A 19290-nucleotide genomic window follows, 5' to 3' on the forward strand; every position below is an offset into this window, starting at 1 on the left:
GATTAGCCATTGGAAGAACCTGCTAAAGAAAAGATCTTCTCCCTCACCAAATGTATTTTCATTTTTCAAGCAGAAATTAGTTTAGGGAGATTCACTGCCCTGCATTATTCCTGTGGTCAGAAAAGATCGTTGCAATGACCACTTTTTGCTTCTTTAGCCTTTAAATCTGTTAATTGTGTATCCTCATTAACAACTGGACAATAAGGATACAACAGACTGGTAAACAACCAATTAATTGAGCAGCCTTCCATCCAATATAAACTTAAAAATGCAACTAGATGTTAACCCTGAAAAAAATAGCAATAGTAAAAGACAGTAACTGGGGCATCATTAGTTTTAATCATGACTGTAATTCCTTAATGAAGACACAGTTTGCAAAAGTGCTATCGAGTGTGGCTTCAAACCAAGATAAGTTCTCGTGGTGATAATCCTGCTTCGTGTAAATTATGTCTGTGGTGGACATCAGACCCAGGACAGTTACAGCACTAGCTGAAATTCCAGGAATGACAAAGTCTGAGAGCATCCTAATATAACTGACATACTGAGAAAGCTGGGCTCGGTTTCAAAAACTATAGTCTCCTTAGCATGCACATTTGCAGATGCTTGTCTTGAGATAACTTTTAATTTTTAAGTCATGGATTCTCAATACTTTCTTCAAACTTACTCCTGCTAGTATATGTTTGCTGTCCTCATTGGTAGTGAGCTGAGATTTCTTTGGGGTTTTGATTAGTTGTTTTTGTTGATTTTTTTTTCTTGGATGAAGTTATTTAACAGTTGTCTTACACTTGTAACAGAAAGCATTTTAGACCCATAATATGGTCTTTATATTTGAAGAAGTCTTTAAAATTTACTATTCAAATAAAGATACAGCTCCTGAAAGAAGAAATACAAAAATAATGATTAATTTTACCTCTTTTCTTTTCTTATTCTAGCACCCTCTATGCCACCGTATGAACTTGAAACACCTTTGAATCAAACTGACAGCACTGTGACAGTCTTGCTGAAACCTGCACAGAGCAGAGGCGCTCCTGTCAGGTACTGGGAGGAAAATCTCTATAAAATTAAAACCAAACTGATTAATTTTTTGAACATGTTTTCTAGGGATTTTCTACGCTACAGTCTGTGTCTAAATTCATGTCTGTATTAGCTCTAATTAAATTAAATAACTGAAGAAAATGAATGCTTTGATGTTGAGTGTTCGTGTATTGTTTAAAGGATTTGATCCAGATGCAAGTGGCTTGTTCTTTGAAGATAAGGAACAAAGCCATAGCTCTGTTGTGTGGGTGGCTTCTTCAAGGTAATTGCTTACTGCAGTGTTATAAGTTCAAGGGCATATCACATTTCTTATGCTGAGCTACTGTCTTTAATATTGTCTTCTTGTTTACTTCACAGATTTAAGATAATGAACTCTTAGTAAGCTAGCCAATTTAAACAATATGTACTGTAACATTTGTAAAGTATTTACATTTAATTGACCATAATAGCAGCGATAGGGGAAAAAAATCAACCTGGAAAACCAGTAGCTCGGATTCTTTAGTGTCATATAGTACCTGTTAATAAATTTCCAATTTGTAGAGGTTTATTTAACCGCTAGATACACAGTACTGTCTAAGTCCTTCATGATTAGAATAAAAGATGCCTGCTTTTCAGTGAAGAAAACAGAGGAATAGTTAGATTATTTTGAATAAGAAACAGTAGGTTTTGAATGAGGACCAGTAATACGCTCAATACTTATGTATACAATGAAAATATGGATTAGAGAAATACAGATTTTTTAGAGGTTTATTCTTTTGTTACTGTAGGAAGAGTTTCCATCTATAGTGAATGACTATCAATTGTTTTCATTGTGGTGCTAAGGTTTTTGGTAATTTCTGTTTGTCTGGGAAATACAGATCTTATATATTCATACATACATGAATGAAAATAAATGTTCTTTGGGTTTCTTCTGAGTATTCAATGTTTCATATATTTTGGGTTTTTACTATGCAACATATTCATTGTTGCATTATGTATTATATGTAGGTAGCTCTGCATTTAGGAAATGCCATCCTGCTGGTCATTCAGACACCTTTTTAAAAAGAAAACGTAACATTTTAGGAAAGCCTGAACCAGCTGAGAAAACAGATTTAATGAAACTTTTTGATTTAGCAGATCAGATTAGAAACAGAATGATTTGATGTTTGTCTTACTGTATCTCACAAAGCTATGCTTCTGAATTCAAGCATCTGGATTAAAATAATACCACTTGGAGTCATTGTTTAAACACAAACATATTAGACCATTAATAAAAAAAAAATCATTCCTTTCATCTGCATCATGAACTAAAGATGATTGACTCCTATAGCAGTAGTGACACATCAGAAGCTTCACTGAGACTGAAAGGAGCTAGTTAAGAGATTAAAGTGTGCCAAATTAGATCTTGGATGGTTAGGTAAATAGGAGGAGAGATTTAAAGTAACATGAAGCTATAGACCTGACACAGCAGCAAATTTACCGAGGTCCTTTGCAACAGGTCTTAAAATAAGTGAATGCTGTCTGCAAACTGACAATGTAAATACTGAGTGAAACAGAGTGTCAAAATTAAAGTAAGAATTTCTTAATACTTAAAACATTTTATTGTGCACTACACTCTCAAGCACACTGTCATTGCATAGCTTGTAGAGTACATTCTGCATACGGATTCTATCATCTTAATCTGTATTCATCGGGTGTTAAAAGTTTAGTCATATTTCATTTATGCACACCACTAAGCAAAATGCCTTGTCTCTTGATTCTGCTACTACTACTACCAGCTTGGTTAATGCAGATTTTTGAAACTGCACTAAACTTGCAGTGTAAATGATTGTTGTTTTATTGATCAACACATCAGCCATGTCACATAAAATTCTTTAATTCCTGAGATGGGTAAGGAGATCACAAATTCTACCATTCAAGTTAACAAAGCTAATACCTGGGGTCATCCAGAATTCCCAAATTTTCTGTGATTAAATTCTTTTTCTCTGCTTAAATGTGAAAAATCCTGATACATTCTACCTTATTTAGACTCTGCACACAACCACCACAACCTAAAAGGAGAGAAGGGGCAGTGCTGATTGTTTAAATGTTGATTCAAAAACCAGACTTTATAAAGGCCTTCAGGAAGCTCTGTTTACAATGATAAAGTACACATTAATCACGAAGGCCAAATGGCATTCCAGGTTGTTTTAGAATTCGTAAGACTGGACATGATTAAAATGTATTTTGTCAGAGTTTTAATACAACAAATACTGCTTGCTTTGTCTTCAATTTCAGGTCCAGCATGTTTTATAGCTGTTGCCGTGTTTATGTCAAGGAGATTATTTTGGAATTATATATGTTTAAAGCAGTAATGCATTCAGTAATGATGCATGGGTGCACTTCTTTAACAGCTGGCTAAGCTATTTTGATTTTTGGAATGATTGTAATTTGCAAGGGTGGTGGGTTTTTTCATTTAAGAAGATGGCTCTTTGGAAATTGTGTAATATACATCTCGTGATGTATGTGTATGTAAGAGTCAGTGAAGTTTTAAAGAGTTTGCATAAAAAGCATATAAATGTAAATATTTTTTGTATGAGTGCATTTCAACATCTATTGAGGGACTCTCTCTTCCAAGGCACTATCTTTTGTAACTTTTACTTCTTCAGGGCAAGTTAGCCGAAAGTTTAAAAGACTCTGGGGCCACATTGTCTGCAGGTACATAGCTTGGTCAATTCCATATACTTAAACTAAGGAATGCTGATTTATTACAAAAATCTGGCTCATACACAGAAATGAAAAATTTAATGCTTGGTAACTGCATGTATTTAGTATTATTTATATTCATCTATGTTAGAAAGAGCTTTAGATTGTTTGCCACATTCTGTTATAAACAGTTCTTGTGACCTTCTCTGGGAAAGTTTTCCTGCAAGCTTTTAGCTTCAGCAGAGAGAAGCAAGTTTTGTCACATAGATTTCCATTCAGTCTTGCTATGGTAAAGGTTGAGTGTTTCCACTTCTTTTATCTCGCTTACATAATCAGCAAAATGCTGTCACCATACCACCTTCCTCCTGCTATTGTGTGCCACATCTTCAAAAAGCCTTAACAGTAAACATCCCAAAGGTTTTGGCCCAGATAAGACCAGAACCACCTAGCGACAGCAAGCACTCTGAGAGCAGCAGACTGGGGAGCAAGAAGGATAAGAAAGAAGGCAAGATCATCCAGGGTCTGCTCTGCCTTCTAGTCTCTTTCTCATATTACTGTTACAGAGTTTGGCTCAGCTGCATTTGCCCCATTAAACCCTTCTAATCAGTTAATGGCCCATTCAGCCACCCCCTTGGGTCTTACAGACATCACGGGCAGTTGGTACTTTCCTCTTCCAGCTTGAAGTGAGGGAACAGGAGGGCCAAGCCTGTCAGCTAGCAATGCCCTGTGGATGCAATGCATGGTTGGCATTTAGGATGCCAGATTACTTCCTGGGCTGAGGGATCAGTCCCACACCACCTGGAGCTGCAAAGCCCAGACAGGATGAGAGGGAGAGAACTGCAGCAATTGAAAATAATATAATTTAAAAATACCTTATAGAAAACACGCAGAAGGAAGCAAATAAACTTTGAATTATATGAGTTGAAAGCTGAGAGTATGCTAGAGCGAAGGCAGTTTTTGTACTCTCAACGCATGCCCCTTATCATCATTGTGCCCAGCTTCTTTAACATGCATGAATAAGAACAACTCTGCTGGGAAAATAAGGCAAACATCTCTTTGCTTGAAGTGCTTAATTTTGAAATGTACTTCTAATCTTTCCTCCCTGAAGAAGTAATGTATACATTTCAGCCCAAAAGACTGTATTGAGTTATTAAGTATTTTGAAGTGCAGCTGAAAACTACCATTGAAATTTCAGAATACGTGCTATCTAAAGTGATAAGCACTCCTTTCTACTACTTCATGAGATAAACACTTCATGATGTGTTCAGATTGTCTAAATTCCAGAGATTTATATTTCTTCTTGGCCTAATCCAGACCCTAAAAGGCACCCTATAAATACTGCGTTCACCGTCACAGGTGGGTTTAAGGCCATCTGCGCATGGTCCCTGGGATAGGAACTGCATGTTTCAAAGGAAGATGCATGGTTGTTGTGATTCAACCCCAGCCACCAGCTAAGTACCCCATAGCCACTCTGTCACTTCCCTTCCCTGGTGAGACATGGGGAAGAATTTGCGGGTGGGGGTGGGGTGGGGAAGGTAAAACCTGTGGGTTGAGGTAAGAATAGTTTAATAATTGAAATAAAGTAAATAATAATGGCACTAATAATAATAATAGTGATAATAATGGAGGTAAGAAAGAGAGAGAGGAATAAAACTCAAGAAGGACAAGTGGTGCACAATACAGTTGCTCAGCACCCACTGGCTGATGCCCATCCAGCCCCCACGCAGCAATCAGCCCCTTCCAGCCAACTCCCCCCAGTTTATATACTGAGCATGATGTTCCATGGTATGGGATATCCCTTGGGTGAGTTTGGATCAGCTGTCCTGGCTCTGCTCCCTCCCGGCTTCTTGTGCACCTGCTCACTGGCAGAGCACGGGAAACTGAGAAGTCCTTGAGTTAAGCTAAGCACTACTTGGCAACAACTAAAACATCAGTGTCTTATCAACATTATTCTCACACTAAATCCCAAACACAGCACTGTACCAGCTACTAAGAAGAAAATTAACACTATCCAGCTGAAACCAGGACAATGGTGTAAAGAAACCTTTGTTGGCCCAAGTCCAAGGAGTATTTCATTCTTTATGTGGCTTAGTCATTTCAATAACTATCATAGTATAATGATTCTTAAACAAATGATAGAAGACACCTAACTTCTGCCCACTGAGTAGTGGTATGAAGGAGTAAATTAAACTGAGCTGGTCACCTTTAAAACACAAATTCTTATATGTAATGCAACAGTTCCCCACTGGAACCACTGTGCACTGCACATGAAGCAAATGTTGCAATTGCCTTCCCACGCCTCTCACACACGTTGCAAAGTAGGAGGACGTTGGCTTAGGGCCTCATCTCTTTCCTTCAATGTGACTAGGGCCATGGGGATCAGCCTTTTACATGTCTGGCCATCCCCTCTGCTTTGTCACTGTGTCTACTCACTTTTACATAGGCTGGCAGCAGGAGTTTACACTCCTTGTGCCATGTCAGTTCAGACACTTCCATACAAAGAAATGAATCATCTGAAGCCTGAGAGCTTTTGCAGGACCCTCCAATCTGACAGACAGCCTTCTGGAGGAGCCATTACCTACCTTTATTCTTGAAACTCACCACTTCACATAAACACTCATCTGGTCGACAGACCAGAAGATTAAATTTTTTCACTGGCAAGTAAGAAATCCAAGTAAAAGCTAGCAAGCTATCCAGGCTGTTTGGAAACCCATGGCAGATATCGCTGGAACCCGAAAAGCAGCCAGGCTTCAAGCACTCTGAATACAAAAGCTTCAGTCTATTTTCCACAACCGTGAAGAGAAGTGGGGCACTTCCATTGCTGTTGTGAGTACATGGCAGCTACAGGGCTGGGCCTCAAGGTTGCGATCCACTTCTCAGAGAAGAGGTACTGGTATCTCAGTCTGTTTTCTGTATTGCATGATAGGAGTGCAGCATTAACTCCCATGCATGAATTATGGAAGCAGACATCATGAGTATGATTATAAATTCAGAATAAGTGAACAAATTAGTTTTGAAAAGGGAAGATGCTGATTTGCACAATAAGACACGTGTTAGCATTCTGTGTGGGCAAAAACATGGCAACAGCACATGCGAATAAAAGCATTGCAATATCTGTTTTAGCTCTGTCCTTTCACAATTCCTACCTAGCACGTTATGTAATCTAGCATGTTATCGTAATTTCCTTTTAGTCGCAGTGACGTGACATGGTAATGCAGTAATAAGAAAAAAAATCTCATGTAGACACATTAAGGAGAGAAATATCAAAATTATACATTAATCAGGAGACGTTTGGAAAGATTCCAAATAAAATTAAAAATGAACTTTGGCCTTTCAAGAGCTCACTGATAAAACAGTCAGGATATTTGGTGGGTTTATGATAAAGAAATGGTTATGCAGAGATAATGCTACTATGTTTTCAAGTACCGTTACTAACTCACTAGTATTCTGAAATGTCATGTTCAAAATATAGCCTTTGAAATACTGTGAGACCACAAGATCTAAAGAGCATGAAAGGAACTTACTGTCCATTCTTTAATTTGCTTGCCACAAACATCCTTTCTATTGTTTAAGGGTCTGTAAACATAAAGGCTTGAATTTTATGCTGTACAGTTAGCTCTTGCCTGCAAACTCTATTTCTAAATCATAGGTTTACAACCTGTAAAGAATCCAGTAAACTTGTCTGAGGATGTCTGTGGTACAGAAGGGTTTTATTAATGCCCATAATTGTCACTTCTTTATAGCAACAAGTATAATTATTTACAGCAGAAGGGTCAATTTCAGTTTCATTGAGGGAACAGTACAATAATTGCTTATGCTGTAAAAATGCTGTAATTCTTTTTTGTTATATAGTAGAACTTGTCCTTGGACTTTTACTGTGACTTGAGTTAGAATTTATGGTACGCGTTGCGTGGGCACGCGTGGTGCAGTTTCACATGTCCTGCTGGCTTGTTCAGAAATTTCCATGGTATTTTACTGTGAATTCAAACATAGTCCCTGGGTAAAAGGAGCATTGATTCTTGATTTAAGTAGCAATTTGTGTCACTGAGAACCCAGCATGTAATGCTATCTGTCATTTAGCAATGCGATTAATAAAAATTAATCTATGATAAATAAGGCAAGCTAGAGAAATTCCAGAATAAAAGAAAGAATAGATTATTCCATATCTCTGAAGAGATTACTTTTCAGTTTCATAACTCACCAATACATTCTCCTGGGCTATGGTTATAATTAGCAACTGAAAAATTTGCTGCACTGTTACGAGGCTCTGCCTTTGGTGTTGGGGTTTTTTTACCTTCCCTCCACATGTGGACCTAATGTAGGATGCAGTAGAGACTGTATCTTTGCATAATTACTAATGATAGTTGTCGCTGTATTGCTTACCTCTCATTCTGACAGTGCGATAGTCCAGTTCAGCTAGGCTAGTTCTCTGCTAACATCGTTTGGACCACTGGGTTTTTCCAGTCTCCCTGGTGAAGGCTGAAGTCCAGCAACAATTCAGCTGGTGAATCATAAACTCTTGGAACTCATACCCTATTTTGCTGGCTTCGGACTGCCAACTTCAGTTAGAATTGATAAAACATGTTTTTGTTAAACCTGCTTACTAAAATGAACAGCTCAATCTCTGAGTATGCAAGACACAGAACACAGTGTCATTTTTCCATGATCCCTTTGCAAGGACTGGCTACTCAGTGCTCAGCTTAGCCTACCTGAGCTCAGACTTTAGGCATGCATATTTCCTCATGAATTCTGTATGCCCTGTACCATTCTCTGATACTGAGGCCAACTGGCTAAAACTAAATCATGTTCATACTGCAGAGCTCCCAGGCACAACGACCACCTACAGACTGCCAGCTGGAAATGGGCCCTGCTTCACATCTAGAAATTCTGGGGACACTGGTAGCTGGCTGGTGCCAAAGCCCTTGCTGGGGACCTTTCAAACCATTTAACAGGAAGGGCGATGTTGCATTTCTCTATTCAGTCTCCTTTTATCCATATAGCTTAGATGGATTTTAGGCAGCTCAGTGTTAGCAAGTCTGAGCCAGCAGCCTGTTGTCAAGTACTGCTATGTTCTCAGTAAACCAGTAGAAACCTCTAACTAGGAGCACAAAGTTCTTACAGCTCCTCCTAGGCAAGCAAGAGACCTGAAGTCTTTGTTCGTTTCTCATGAGACTTTTAATGTGTTATATTTTAGATGGTCATTGAATACAAACAGAAATAATGGACAGAATAGAATAGGAGAGTCTGTTCAATTAGGTTCCTTCATGAATGGTCTCTTGGATCTCTTGTGTTTCTCTGTCAGCATACTAGTCCAACCTCAGCAGGAGACCACAGTAATGCTGTTCAGATGGCTAGAGGGTGGGAGTGGTATGGTAAAAGCCTCTCAGGTTGAAAACAGTATTGAACCCTGGTGTCCAGTTTCTGAGAACACACTCAAGTTCTTAGGTTTGTGGAAAAAGCTGGCATGACTGCTAACGTCTCGAGACAGCTCAGACATTTGTATCCTAAGCAGATGTAGACCTATATACAGTAAAGCCTCAAATAAATTGCCTTTCCGGTCTTTAATGTAAACATCGACTTCTGGCTGAGTTTATGTAGGTCCTCAGCGATGGGCACATTGATCACTCTGTAGCGACAGTATGAGAGGTACAATTCCACCTTCATCTCAGAGTAGCCCTCTGGAGTTGTAAAGAGACGTGTTTATCTTTTCCACTGTGTGTAGGGTATTTCTGGGCACTTGCCTTGAGAGGGAGAGGTGTTTAGGAACCATAATAAAAGAGTTATGAGCATCGCTGGAAATTACTGCATTGCATGATTTTTTTTAAGGTGTACTGAGTTTATATATAGCTGAGTTCAAACACGGAACAACTAGAGCACTCCTTGGAAATGTAACAAAGGGATGCTGTTGCCCTTTTTTTACTGAAGTACGACAGGGATTTATTTTTGTTTTACTGTGTGCTGTGGAAGGATTGGAGGGGGAGTACGCAAGTCAGCTACATTTCCCCAAATGGTTGTTGAATGGGATTAAGTGAGCATGTACTTTCTGGAGACATTTTAAAGTCATTTTCTGACAACATGTATCACAATAGCCATATGTTAGTTTGTGGCCACAGTGCTGAATGACCCATTCTGAATTCCTGTAAAATTGTGGTTAGGAGTTGTCAGGCACATACAACCCACTGCTGTCTCTCGGAGCTTTCACTGCTGATCTTACTGTGTATTATGCATGTGTGTTTTCCATGTCCTTGACATCAATGTGAAATTAGATTTTCCACTATGGCTTATCATCTCACTACAGTTCTTTCGTTTACATGGGGGTTTGGATCTCATCAGTACTTTTACTCTCAAGTGCTGGATGCCAAAGTGAGATGTCCCAAATGAAAAGTATGGAGTTGTTTTCAGTGGTTGTTCACCTATTTGACTTAATAAGCACTCAAGTCAGTCTTGCAGGTCATATTGGAAGCCATAGCTGCTTGGGCCGTTTGTACTGAAGCCTTGGCAATGTTGCACATCAATCTGCTTTAACCATATCATAGATTTTATAGTTTTTGTGGTTCCATTGCTTTTAATTCATAAGTATTTAAATTGACTATGTATTTTTAAGTGGTTCACAAGAGCTTTAAACCAGTGGCCATGAACATGTTCATTGTGCTGTATTGTGAAGTACTGAATTATCAACTGAGAGGTGACCCAATAACATTCTGCATGTTTTGTTTATAGATGTCTAAATATAATACATTATAATCCATTTGGCAATAGAAGTAGATCCTGCCTGCAGCACTGGATTGGAATGCTGCACAGAAAATACTGAACAGCCTTCAGGATTAATCTCCTACAAGTAGGATGAGATACAAAGTTTGCATTTTATGAGCTAATAACTAGGATGCATGTAGTAACGTAGAGGCTCATTTTTGGAAATAGCAGAGAATAAAGTGTGTATTGGTGGCTTGTGGTATGTGAATCATCAAAACATGGTATGTCTGTGAAATAGACAAAGAGACCATACACAGCAGGTGGGGTTTCCAGCAAAGGTGACAAGCTGTAAATGCCAGTGTACAAGACATTGGCAAGACCTCATGTGAACTCCTGTGCCTAGTTCTGATCTGCTAAGAAATAATAATTTTACTAGCACCACAGCAGCAAAGCGTTACAGCATAAATGATCAGGGAACTGGCAAACCTGTGTTACATGTGGAGGGACCAAGAGAACTAGACTTGTTTCAGCTAGCCAATTAAGGCCAAGAGAAGACATCGTTGTTCTCTAAAAATACATCAGAGGAATAAACTTCAGAGAGGAAAAAGAAGAATTTCAGTTCAGAGAGCATGTAAACGAAGAGCTCAGATATAAAGTCCCTACCCAGTGGTGAACTGAAGTTCTGAAACAGGTACAGATAAAAGTATCAGGAAGGTGATACTAGGTAAATTTATTAAAATTATGAGATGCAGTATTTTGTGAGAATTAGTCACGGTGGTGCCAGAATTCTTTTTCCAGTTTTCTACACATGGCAGCACACAGAAAAGCACAAGCTTTTGTCAAGGTGCTCACGCAGACTAGGGTTGTCTTCACCAAGGAGCCAAAAGTCAGTGGGGTTTTTCTCACAATTTAGGTCACAAAACAGAAGTTACCTGTACCATTTTCTTTGCCTTTTCCATAGACTCTTTGACAATGATGCATGTTCATACTGATGTTGACCTCAGGATTTTTTCTTCCACTGTTGTGATTTTTGAGCAAGTTTGTACAAGCCCTTTGTTCACTAGGAAACATTAAATGGTTGCATTAAAAAAAGATTCTGTTACTAATGCGTATATGTATAGCAGGAGGACTGTGATTTCCAGGACCAAGTAATTTGGGGGAATTTCTGACTCCCAGTATAAATAATTTTGATTGACCCAATCTGTGTCTACTAAAGGATTTTGATCATGCATTGCAAGCAATCAATGAATGTTTTTATTTGATATTAAGTGGTATTAAAGGAGATGAAAGAATAAAAAGGAGTGCTACATGGAAAGAGGAAGAAAAGCTATAGATGTGCTCCAAGTGCAACACTGTCATTTCCCATACTGGTTGCTGAAAGAGTATTCATTTTACTGAACATTAACATGAAAACTTTCCTTCTGTTACACTGTTCATCTAAGTAGGAAAGGAAATCACTGGCATTTACAATGAGCATCACGACTCTAAAGCACTGCTAAGTAAAAGCTAATCTGCTCAACTGGATTACATTAAATGACATAAAAAAACATTAGAGTCACTTACTGGGCTCTACAACTGAAATCAGCAACTCTTTAGTCAGGAGCACTATAAATGCCTCAGCCTAAAGCAGTCTCAGAGAGCTATAGGACAGAAGTCTATAGATGTATAAAAATGCTGAATTTAGGGAGAAATTACCATGGGGAAATCAGAGGAGGGCAAATGAATTAACTGTGTTCTCACATCTAGAGTTGAAGCTGTTTTCAAGATTAGCCTCATAGGGCAGCAGAAGCACAAGGGCAAAATCTCATCTGTATTTAACAGTTGTGCTAATCCTGAACTGTGCAGAATCTTTTATCTATGGCCAGATTTCCTGTGGGAAGAGCTGTACGATGTCATGCTGCCAAGGTTTCTATGCCACCTAATCCTACTAGAGTCATTCCCAGTGCAGGGAAGAGGACGAGTTATACTTTCACTGGCAGAATAGAAGGTCAGCCTTGTATTTATCCACAGAAGTCCTGAGAAACTGGAGATGATGCTACAAACCCTGACTGTTTTTCTGTGTCTGCCTGCATCATTCTGCACTGCTGATTAGAGTGCCCTGCAGAGCCTTTTTGCAGAGAAGAAACGATGAAAGCGAACACAGAGAGTAATCTCCATTTCCAAATTGCTGGACCAGAACCCACTGCATTTAAGTTGTGGAAAGAGGCAATAGCACTGATACGAGAATTTTGTTGTGGTTATTTTGCTGTGGTCCTGCTCTCCCACAGCAAAGTCAGCAGGAGAAAATGCATCCTCTGCCTTGGAATGCTTAAGGGGTAACCCTAGGCTTTTCAGTTGCAACTGAAACACAGGCATGTGCTGCTTTCCACCAAGTCTCTCACGAAAGCATAGCATCTGGCAGAAGGAGAAAATGGACAAGTGGAACATCTTAAACCACCGCAAGAGATCTGTTTGAGCTAGTCTATCCATGCTCCATGTTGCATCCCCTGGTTGAATAGATTAAAAACTTCATATCCTCTGTGAGTGCTTTAATGAGCAGTAAACAGTTGTCAAGCTTTGAATCAAAAAACCTGTTGAAATTGGCTTGTGTATTTGTTCAGCTACCTCAGCAAATATTTTTCTTTGTGTGCTGCACACAAACCAGCAGGTTGCAGAGCACCCTTGAAAAAGGGAGAAAATAAGCATTCTCCCTCTACTTAAACCACTCATTTTAACACACCTATTTGCTTAAATCCGCAACCCAATTCAGTAGTGAGTTTCCAGTACACAGCTTTGTAGGATATAGAAAGATCTCATTCTTTTAGTGTTAGTATTGTGTCATTAATCCATTAGCTGATCTCCTGCTCCAAATACTACTTCTTCATATCTATGTAGTATCCGGGCTCCTTGACCTATTTGCATATGCGTATTATTTTGCATTCATAAATAAGAGCTGTGCAACTTGCCATTGTTACATTTCCAAAGTATCCACACCTCATGGACACTTTCTAGCGTATAGTCACAGCACTGCCGGAGTTTGTGGTTTACTAAAAAATATTGAAGAAGAATATTGCTTACTTGTAATTGGTTTTTCTTAGTAGAAGTGATTTTGTTTTAATTTTTTAACCCCTGAAGATGCTGCAGTGTATGTGCAGATCTTTATGTTGCAATTTTAAACCTATAAGCTGTATATTTCTTTTTCCTCCTTTTTGCGAACTGTGTCCCTAGGAATTTGCAGGGAACAGAATAAAACCCACTGCTTTAGGGTGCAGCTCTTACATAATAAATATAAATTGTGAGTTGAATACAGGAGAATGAGCAATAGTGTATCTTATTGTTTATGTATGGATTTAGACCTGAAGAAATCTTCCTATTCTTTAAGAACATCACATTATTTCTTGAAGTATTTTTTTTATTATCCTTATACTTTATCTTTGTGTAGCTACTGGTCTTCTTCAGGGCTATTGAGGAAGAAACCTGTGGTTTGCAAGTGGTCCTGTACTTTTCTACTGAAAGTAGAAATTACTCAGGCAGGCTCTCACATGAAGACTGCCTCTTTTTCTGTTACTCCATTCCTTGTAATTGCAGTACAGTATTTTATCACATTATATCCAGCAACTCTGAATTTTGCAGAATAACAACAACGTAGTATGGTATTTCTTAAAAAAAAATATTTGAATCTCAAAATTATTTAGTGGAAATAACACATTAATCCTATGTAGATGTAAAGAACTAGGAGTGTCCCTGTTAGGTGGGAGTCTGTCTTCCTGTTTTCTTGGGAATCCCAAGTGAACTGGTCATTTAGACCTTGCTAGATCTATTCTCTACCTAATTTGTAAAGACAGGGTAATAGCACTGTGTTACGTTCTTTAATAGAAAAAATAACTAATTTGTTTTTTCTTTGCACCCTGGCTTAACGTAGCAGGAAGGCACCAGGTGGAATCTGATGGTTCAGGTGCCATCAAGGACTTTGCTGGAGCTGCGTGTTGTAATGAACCTTTCCATTCTAGTCAGAAGCAGACATACAATTTGCAAGCAGTACTGTGCTTTCATTGACTATCAGAGAGTCAGATTACACTCTCAGAAATGCTACCAGTGACTCTGATAAGATGGGCTGTGTGATCTCACAGGTTGTTGCATATTTGTTTGCATGTGTTCAGACTCCTGGAATTTCCTTTTGTTTCTTCCTCACTGATCTGTACTTCAGTACCATTGTGCATTAATATTTTCTTTCTCTCTGACAGATTGAAAAGAAAGGTTCAGTCAGCTCTGCCATGGCTTTCAGTTTTGAATATTTCCTTCAGATCCCCTCTAACTTCGTTCTTTTTCAAACTAAATTATTTTAGACAGTTTTGCTTTCTTTAATTGTTTTCAGTCTCTGACAAGACTTTACTCCTTTTTCCATGCTTTCCGGTTGTTTTATGAATTGGCCTTGGCAACCTGAAAACTGCTGCGTTAAATGGTGTAATAATGGCTTATAAAAGCACCTCAGTCGCTGTACCAAGATATTTTTATCTCATATTTATGAACTTATCATTTTTCTGTGTTCTTTTTAGAAAGAAATTAAGCAAAGAACATAAAGCTTATTAAGAAGCTTTGAAATGGTCTTTGGATCATTCCAAGTATCCTAAATGTAAATTCATTGAAAGTATGTTTTCTGGCTTGGTACCAAAATATATTGCCATAGCTTCAGCAAAATTTGTAGAAATAGAAATCACTGTTGCATAGTTCTTCAGACAATTAAAATCTTATTTTATGATATAATGGCACATTTTAGCCTGCAACAATACATAAGATCGCTTGGTTCTTATGATTAACAACTATGCATAGGATTTCAAGGTCATATTATTTGATTTGGACTAACTTGTTTTGTTTGTCTACACAAACAACTAACCTGTTGTGCTTGTTTACAGTCTGGTAACATTTTAAGTCTTTGGTAATTCATCTGACTCCACACTCAGGTAAATCAAACAGATGAACAGAAAATTATTTATTAAGAAGGCTTGAAATAATTTATAATTTACTGCTGGTATTTTTTGGGGGAAAAAAAAAAGGCTTTCTAAGATAGTAGGACCACATCTGCTACAGTCTGGTGCCGAGAAACTGCCAATCTGACTGAAACAAAGACTCTTAGAATCAACTGCTAATTCTTATCGACTTTTATACCATATAAGGTGATCATTTTGCATACTGTGTATGATATCTAACCTTTAATTATAATTGCTGTGACATTGTGCTTGTTACAAATTTCTAATTACTAAATTGCAATGACATCAAAGAAAAATATGCTCAGATAAAAAATCTTTAAATTAGTTAAGTCAAAAAAATCAGCAGCAAAAATCTTTCATCTTGACCTAATTTACTTGAAATTCTATGCCTGATGTGAAGACTAATAACAGGTGGCCTTTTAGGGAGCGCACAGCTTGAATCTAATGTTCTAGTTGTTCTTTTATTATCCCAAACCTCTATAACTAAAGGATTTTTTCACCCTGCCCTTTGTTCACAATATGGGACTGTAATTGAGTTCATATTTCTCACCCAACATTTCAGCTGTAATTAATATTTTATTATATCAGATTTTATCACTAAATAGCCTAGCAGCAGGGTATTGAGCCACACACACACTCCCACATACATGTACACACACAAGCAATTGTGACTTACTGATGCCAAGCAAGTTTCATGTAATGAGTTATGGTTGAGAGAATACAAAATACATTCATGGTACCGAGCTAATATTCCAAAGTAATTTAGGACTGATCTTATCTTGATCAAACCAGGACAAAGAGAAATTAAAGTTACAAGAATGAAATATTCAACACTGTTATTATATCAAACGTGGCATCTAAGAAAAATTGTCTGTGCAAGACCAGCTATTATCTGTTTTCATTATTATATTTTATGAGCAACAACAGTTTAGGTCATATGCTTTTTTTACTAGGAGTTACACACTCTGTTACACAGTTAGTCACTGTTGTCTGAGCCTTGCTAAGCATGAGCACCTCCACAGCATGACAGATGTAAAAATCTGAGCATTTAAATTGATAATGCTATTTTTTCTTTAAAATGGAATAAACCAAAATGCCTTCTTTTCACCGCACTGCAGCATGAGGGGTTTTTGATACTCTAAACTATTTTGGCTGAAATAAGGTGTTTTAGTAGAAATTTTGAAGATGGAGGCAGTCTTATCATATAAATAACAGTAAACAAGATTGGACAGCAATGTTTCCTAAACCTAGATAACTTTGATGATCAGTGGTTTTCCTTATAAAAGCCTCCCACATAATTTGGGACTGACATTCCTGCTCCAGGCAGGATTTTACAGAAATCCCCCTCCCATTTTGCCTCTCCCTGTCTGTTTGTCCTCTTTTCCTCTGTGCCACTCTCTCTCCTCAGCCCCCTCTCATGCTCCTCCTCCTTCCCCCTTTCCCTCCTTCCCTCCCTGCTTTGAATAGATGATTGCTGGAAATGAATACTCAAGGCAGAGTTCACCAGCAGGATAGCGTAGAGGCAGCCCTGTAGTTGAAATGGTCTGTTAATTCTTTGGTAACAACAGAAACAGCCTCTTGAAACATCTCTCTGCAACATTTTTATGATTATTATTTTTATTTGTTTGTACATAACAAAGTTGCCCAGATAATGAGTAGGCCTGCCTTCCCCAAGGGAGAGCTCTGTTGTAGAGATGAAGAGGAGCTAAGCCTCTTCACATGGCCAGGGGGGGAATTACAGTGTGTTTCTGGTTACTGAAAACTGTAGTCTTACTGTGGTAGGAAGGATGGCTAGAAGATAGAGCACTGGGGCTTAATGCAGAAGAGAAAACAGTTTTATTTCTGGTGTGGGTAGGGACAACTTCTGTAGCTTTCTGCAAATCATGCTTTCTCCACTCCTTTGTCTAAAAATAAAATAAATGCATATAGCATATTTACTTTCTAAAGAAAAAGAGGAAAAGTCGTTTACGTATGGTTGTGAACAACTTGGCAATGGTGGGTAGTGTTGTAATAAGCAGATGTATGTATAGCTAACTGTATGAAGAGGTTGGTTTGGGGTTTTTTTATTCACCTCTTCCATGTTGCTCACCAGAAGATCTCAGAATAATGGCTTTGTGGAATATTTTGTGGAATTATTATCCTTATAATCCATCCCTCGTTTTCATTCGTTTTAAAGCCATATTGTGAGCAAACCACAAAGGAGATAGGAGGCATCCCTATTTTATTCTGCTCTGTAGTCAAGTCAGCCTCAAAGCCCTGGAGAATCTGAAGCCTTAGGTTAGTTCAGTTTAGACCAGCATCATTTAAGTTAGTGATACTGCTGCTTGGGCTTTAAATTAAGAGCATAAAGCCTTGTGGAGAGAGATCAATAGTATCTGGTGTCTACGGGGACTGAGCCCCTACACTCAGTAGGAATAAAACTTGTTCACTTGCAAAATGAAGAAAGGAAATACTCCTTGGCTTGTGTGCGCTATGTAATATATCCAAGATAATAATTAAACTTTCTGGAACATAATTAAGTTAAGGTTTACACCTGATTTTATGATGTTTTCCTAAGAAAACAAAGCTTATGTCTATGTGTTCCTTCCCTAATTAATATTGGAAATTTTCAAGTGCATATGAAATAGTTTAAATATTGCATAAATTGTAAGTTTCTCCCACATTTTGGAGTCTCTGGGTACAGTGGAAAGACCCAGATTAGCATCTATGATGGATAGGCTGTGTTACGGCATGAACTAATTGGTTCATTTCATTTGGTCCATCAGTAGACAGCTACAATTCACATACCAGCAAGCCCACGTGTAGCCCAGAAGCATCCACACAGCATGTGTTGCCTCTTTTCCAGCCAATATTTGGGAGATACTAAAAGGAGCTGAGCATATTGAGGGTGGGAGCTGGGTATCGCAGATGACATGTGGAATATGATGGGATTACGGCATGTTCTTGGGTACATATTCTGAACTTCTTGCTGTAAAACTCATAGCGTCTTAGTCTATTTATAAGGCTTTGAAGCATCTTCTGTTTCAAATGACATGTAAAGAACGCAATACCACATCAATGTAAATTGAATGTTGTCCCATATATATGAAAGAGATATTAGCAGAGAAGCATCTTGCAGCAGTCATTTTTGGATAAACAATTGCCCCTCCCACCCCCCACCCCCCGGCCCCGCCCCGCGATTTCATAACTATATTATGAAATACAGTAACTTTATAAATTACATGAAATATGTTTGTAAAAGGTGTTTGGTTTCATAAAATAGTTATGAAATCAAAATTTTTTTGCAAACATATTGCATGTAAACCATGAACCATGAAAAGTACCCAAGTTGTTAAAAATGCTTTGTTTAAAGTACATCCATATTAGATAGACATAATTTTTCTTTTATATTTTTACTACTACTTTTTCTTTTGCTTCTTGTTTATCAAAGGTGATGGTACATCTCAACCTGTTTTTAGTACATTTTTTGTTCTATTTTTTTCTTTCCTTCTCTACATTCCTACCCTGTGTAGCTTTCTGTGTTTTTAAATATTTCAATCTTTTTTTTGGTTTGGTTTGCTCAGTTTTTCTTTATTTTTTCACATGCACAGTTAATTACCTGTGAACTAAAACTATTTAAATGTGTCCTTACAGTCTCTTCATTCTAAACATTTCTTTCCTACAAAAAAAAAAAATGTGGTGCCCTTCTTATCTTGTCACTTGCAGTCTGTAATTAGTAGCTAGATCTTGTTCATATAGTATGGAGCACATTAGGGCAGATCTATAATCAAATATGTCTTTAGCCTGTACAGTAAATGCACAGTTAACAGCTGAGAGAATTTAAAAATATGGGGCCAGATCTCTCTTGCCTTGTATTACTTACACCTGTAGAAAATAACTTTGAAGTCAGTGTGAAACAGTACCATTGTAAGCATGTTTAATTTTGTTTTCA

The 19290-nt window shown here is 37.9% G+C and overlaps 1 protein-coding gene across 9 annotated transcripts in view; it reads left to right on the forward strand.

The window, feature by feature from the left end:
* The window catches only part of PTPRM (protein tyrosine phosphatase receptor type M), a 481749-nt gene that overhangs the window by 271340 nt on the left and 191119 nt on the right, over window positions 1–19290 (forward strand). For all 9 annotated transcript variants that reach the window (XM_056332147.1, XM_056332148.1, XM_056332152.1 and 6 more), the window contains exon 11: window positions 933–1035. In XM_056332147.1, the coding sequence (XP_056188122.1) occupies window positions 933–1035 (103 nt within the window). The remainder of the gene's footprint in view (window positions 1–932; window positions 1036–19290) is intronic.

Source organism: Falco biarmicus, chromosome 3 (assembly GCF_023638135.1).
Source record: "Falco biarmicus isolate bFalBia1 chromosome 3, bFalBia1.pri, whole genome shotgun sequence".
Taxonomy (NCBI): domain Eukaryota; kingdom Metazoa; phylum Chordata; class Aves; order Falconiformes; family Falconidae; genus Falco; species Falco biarmicus.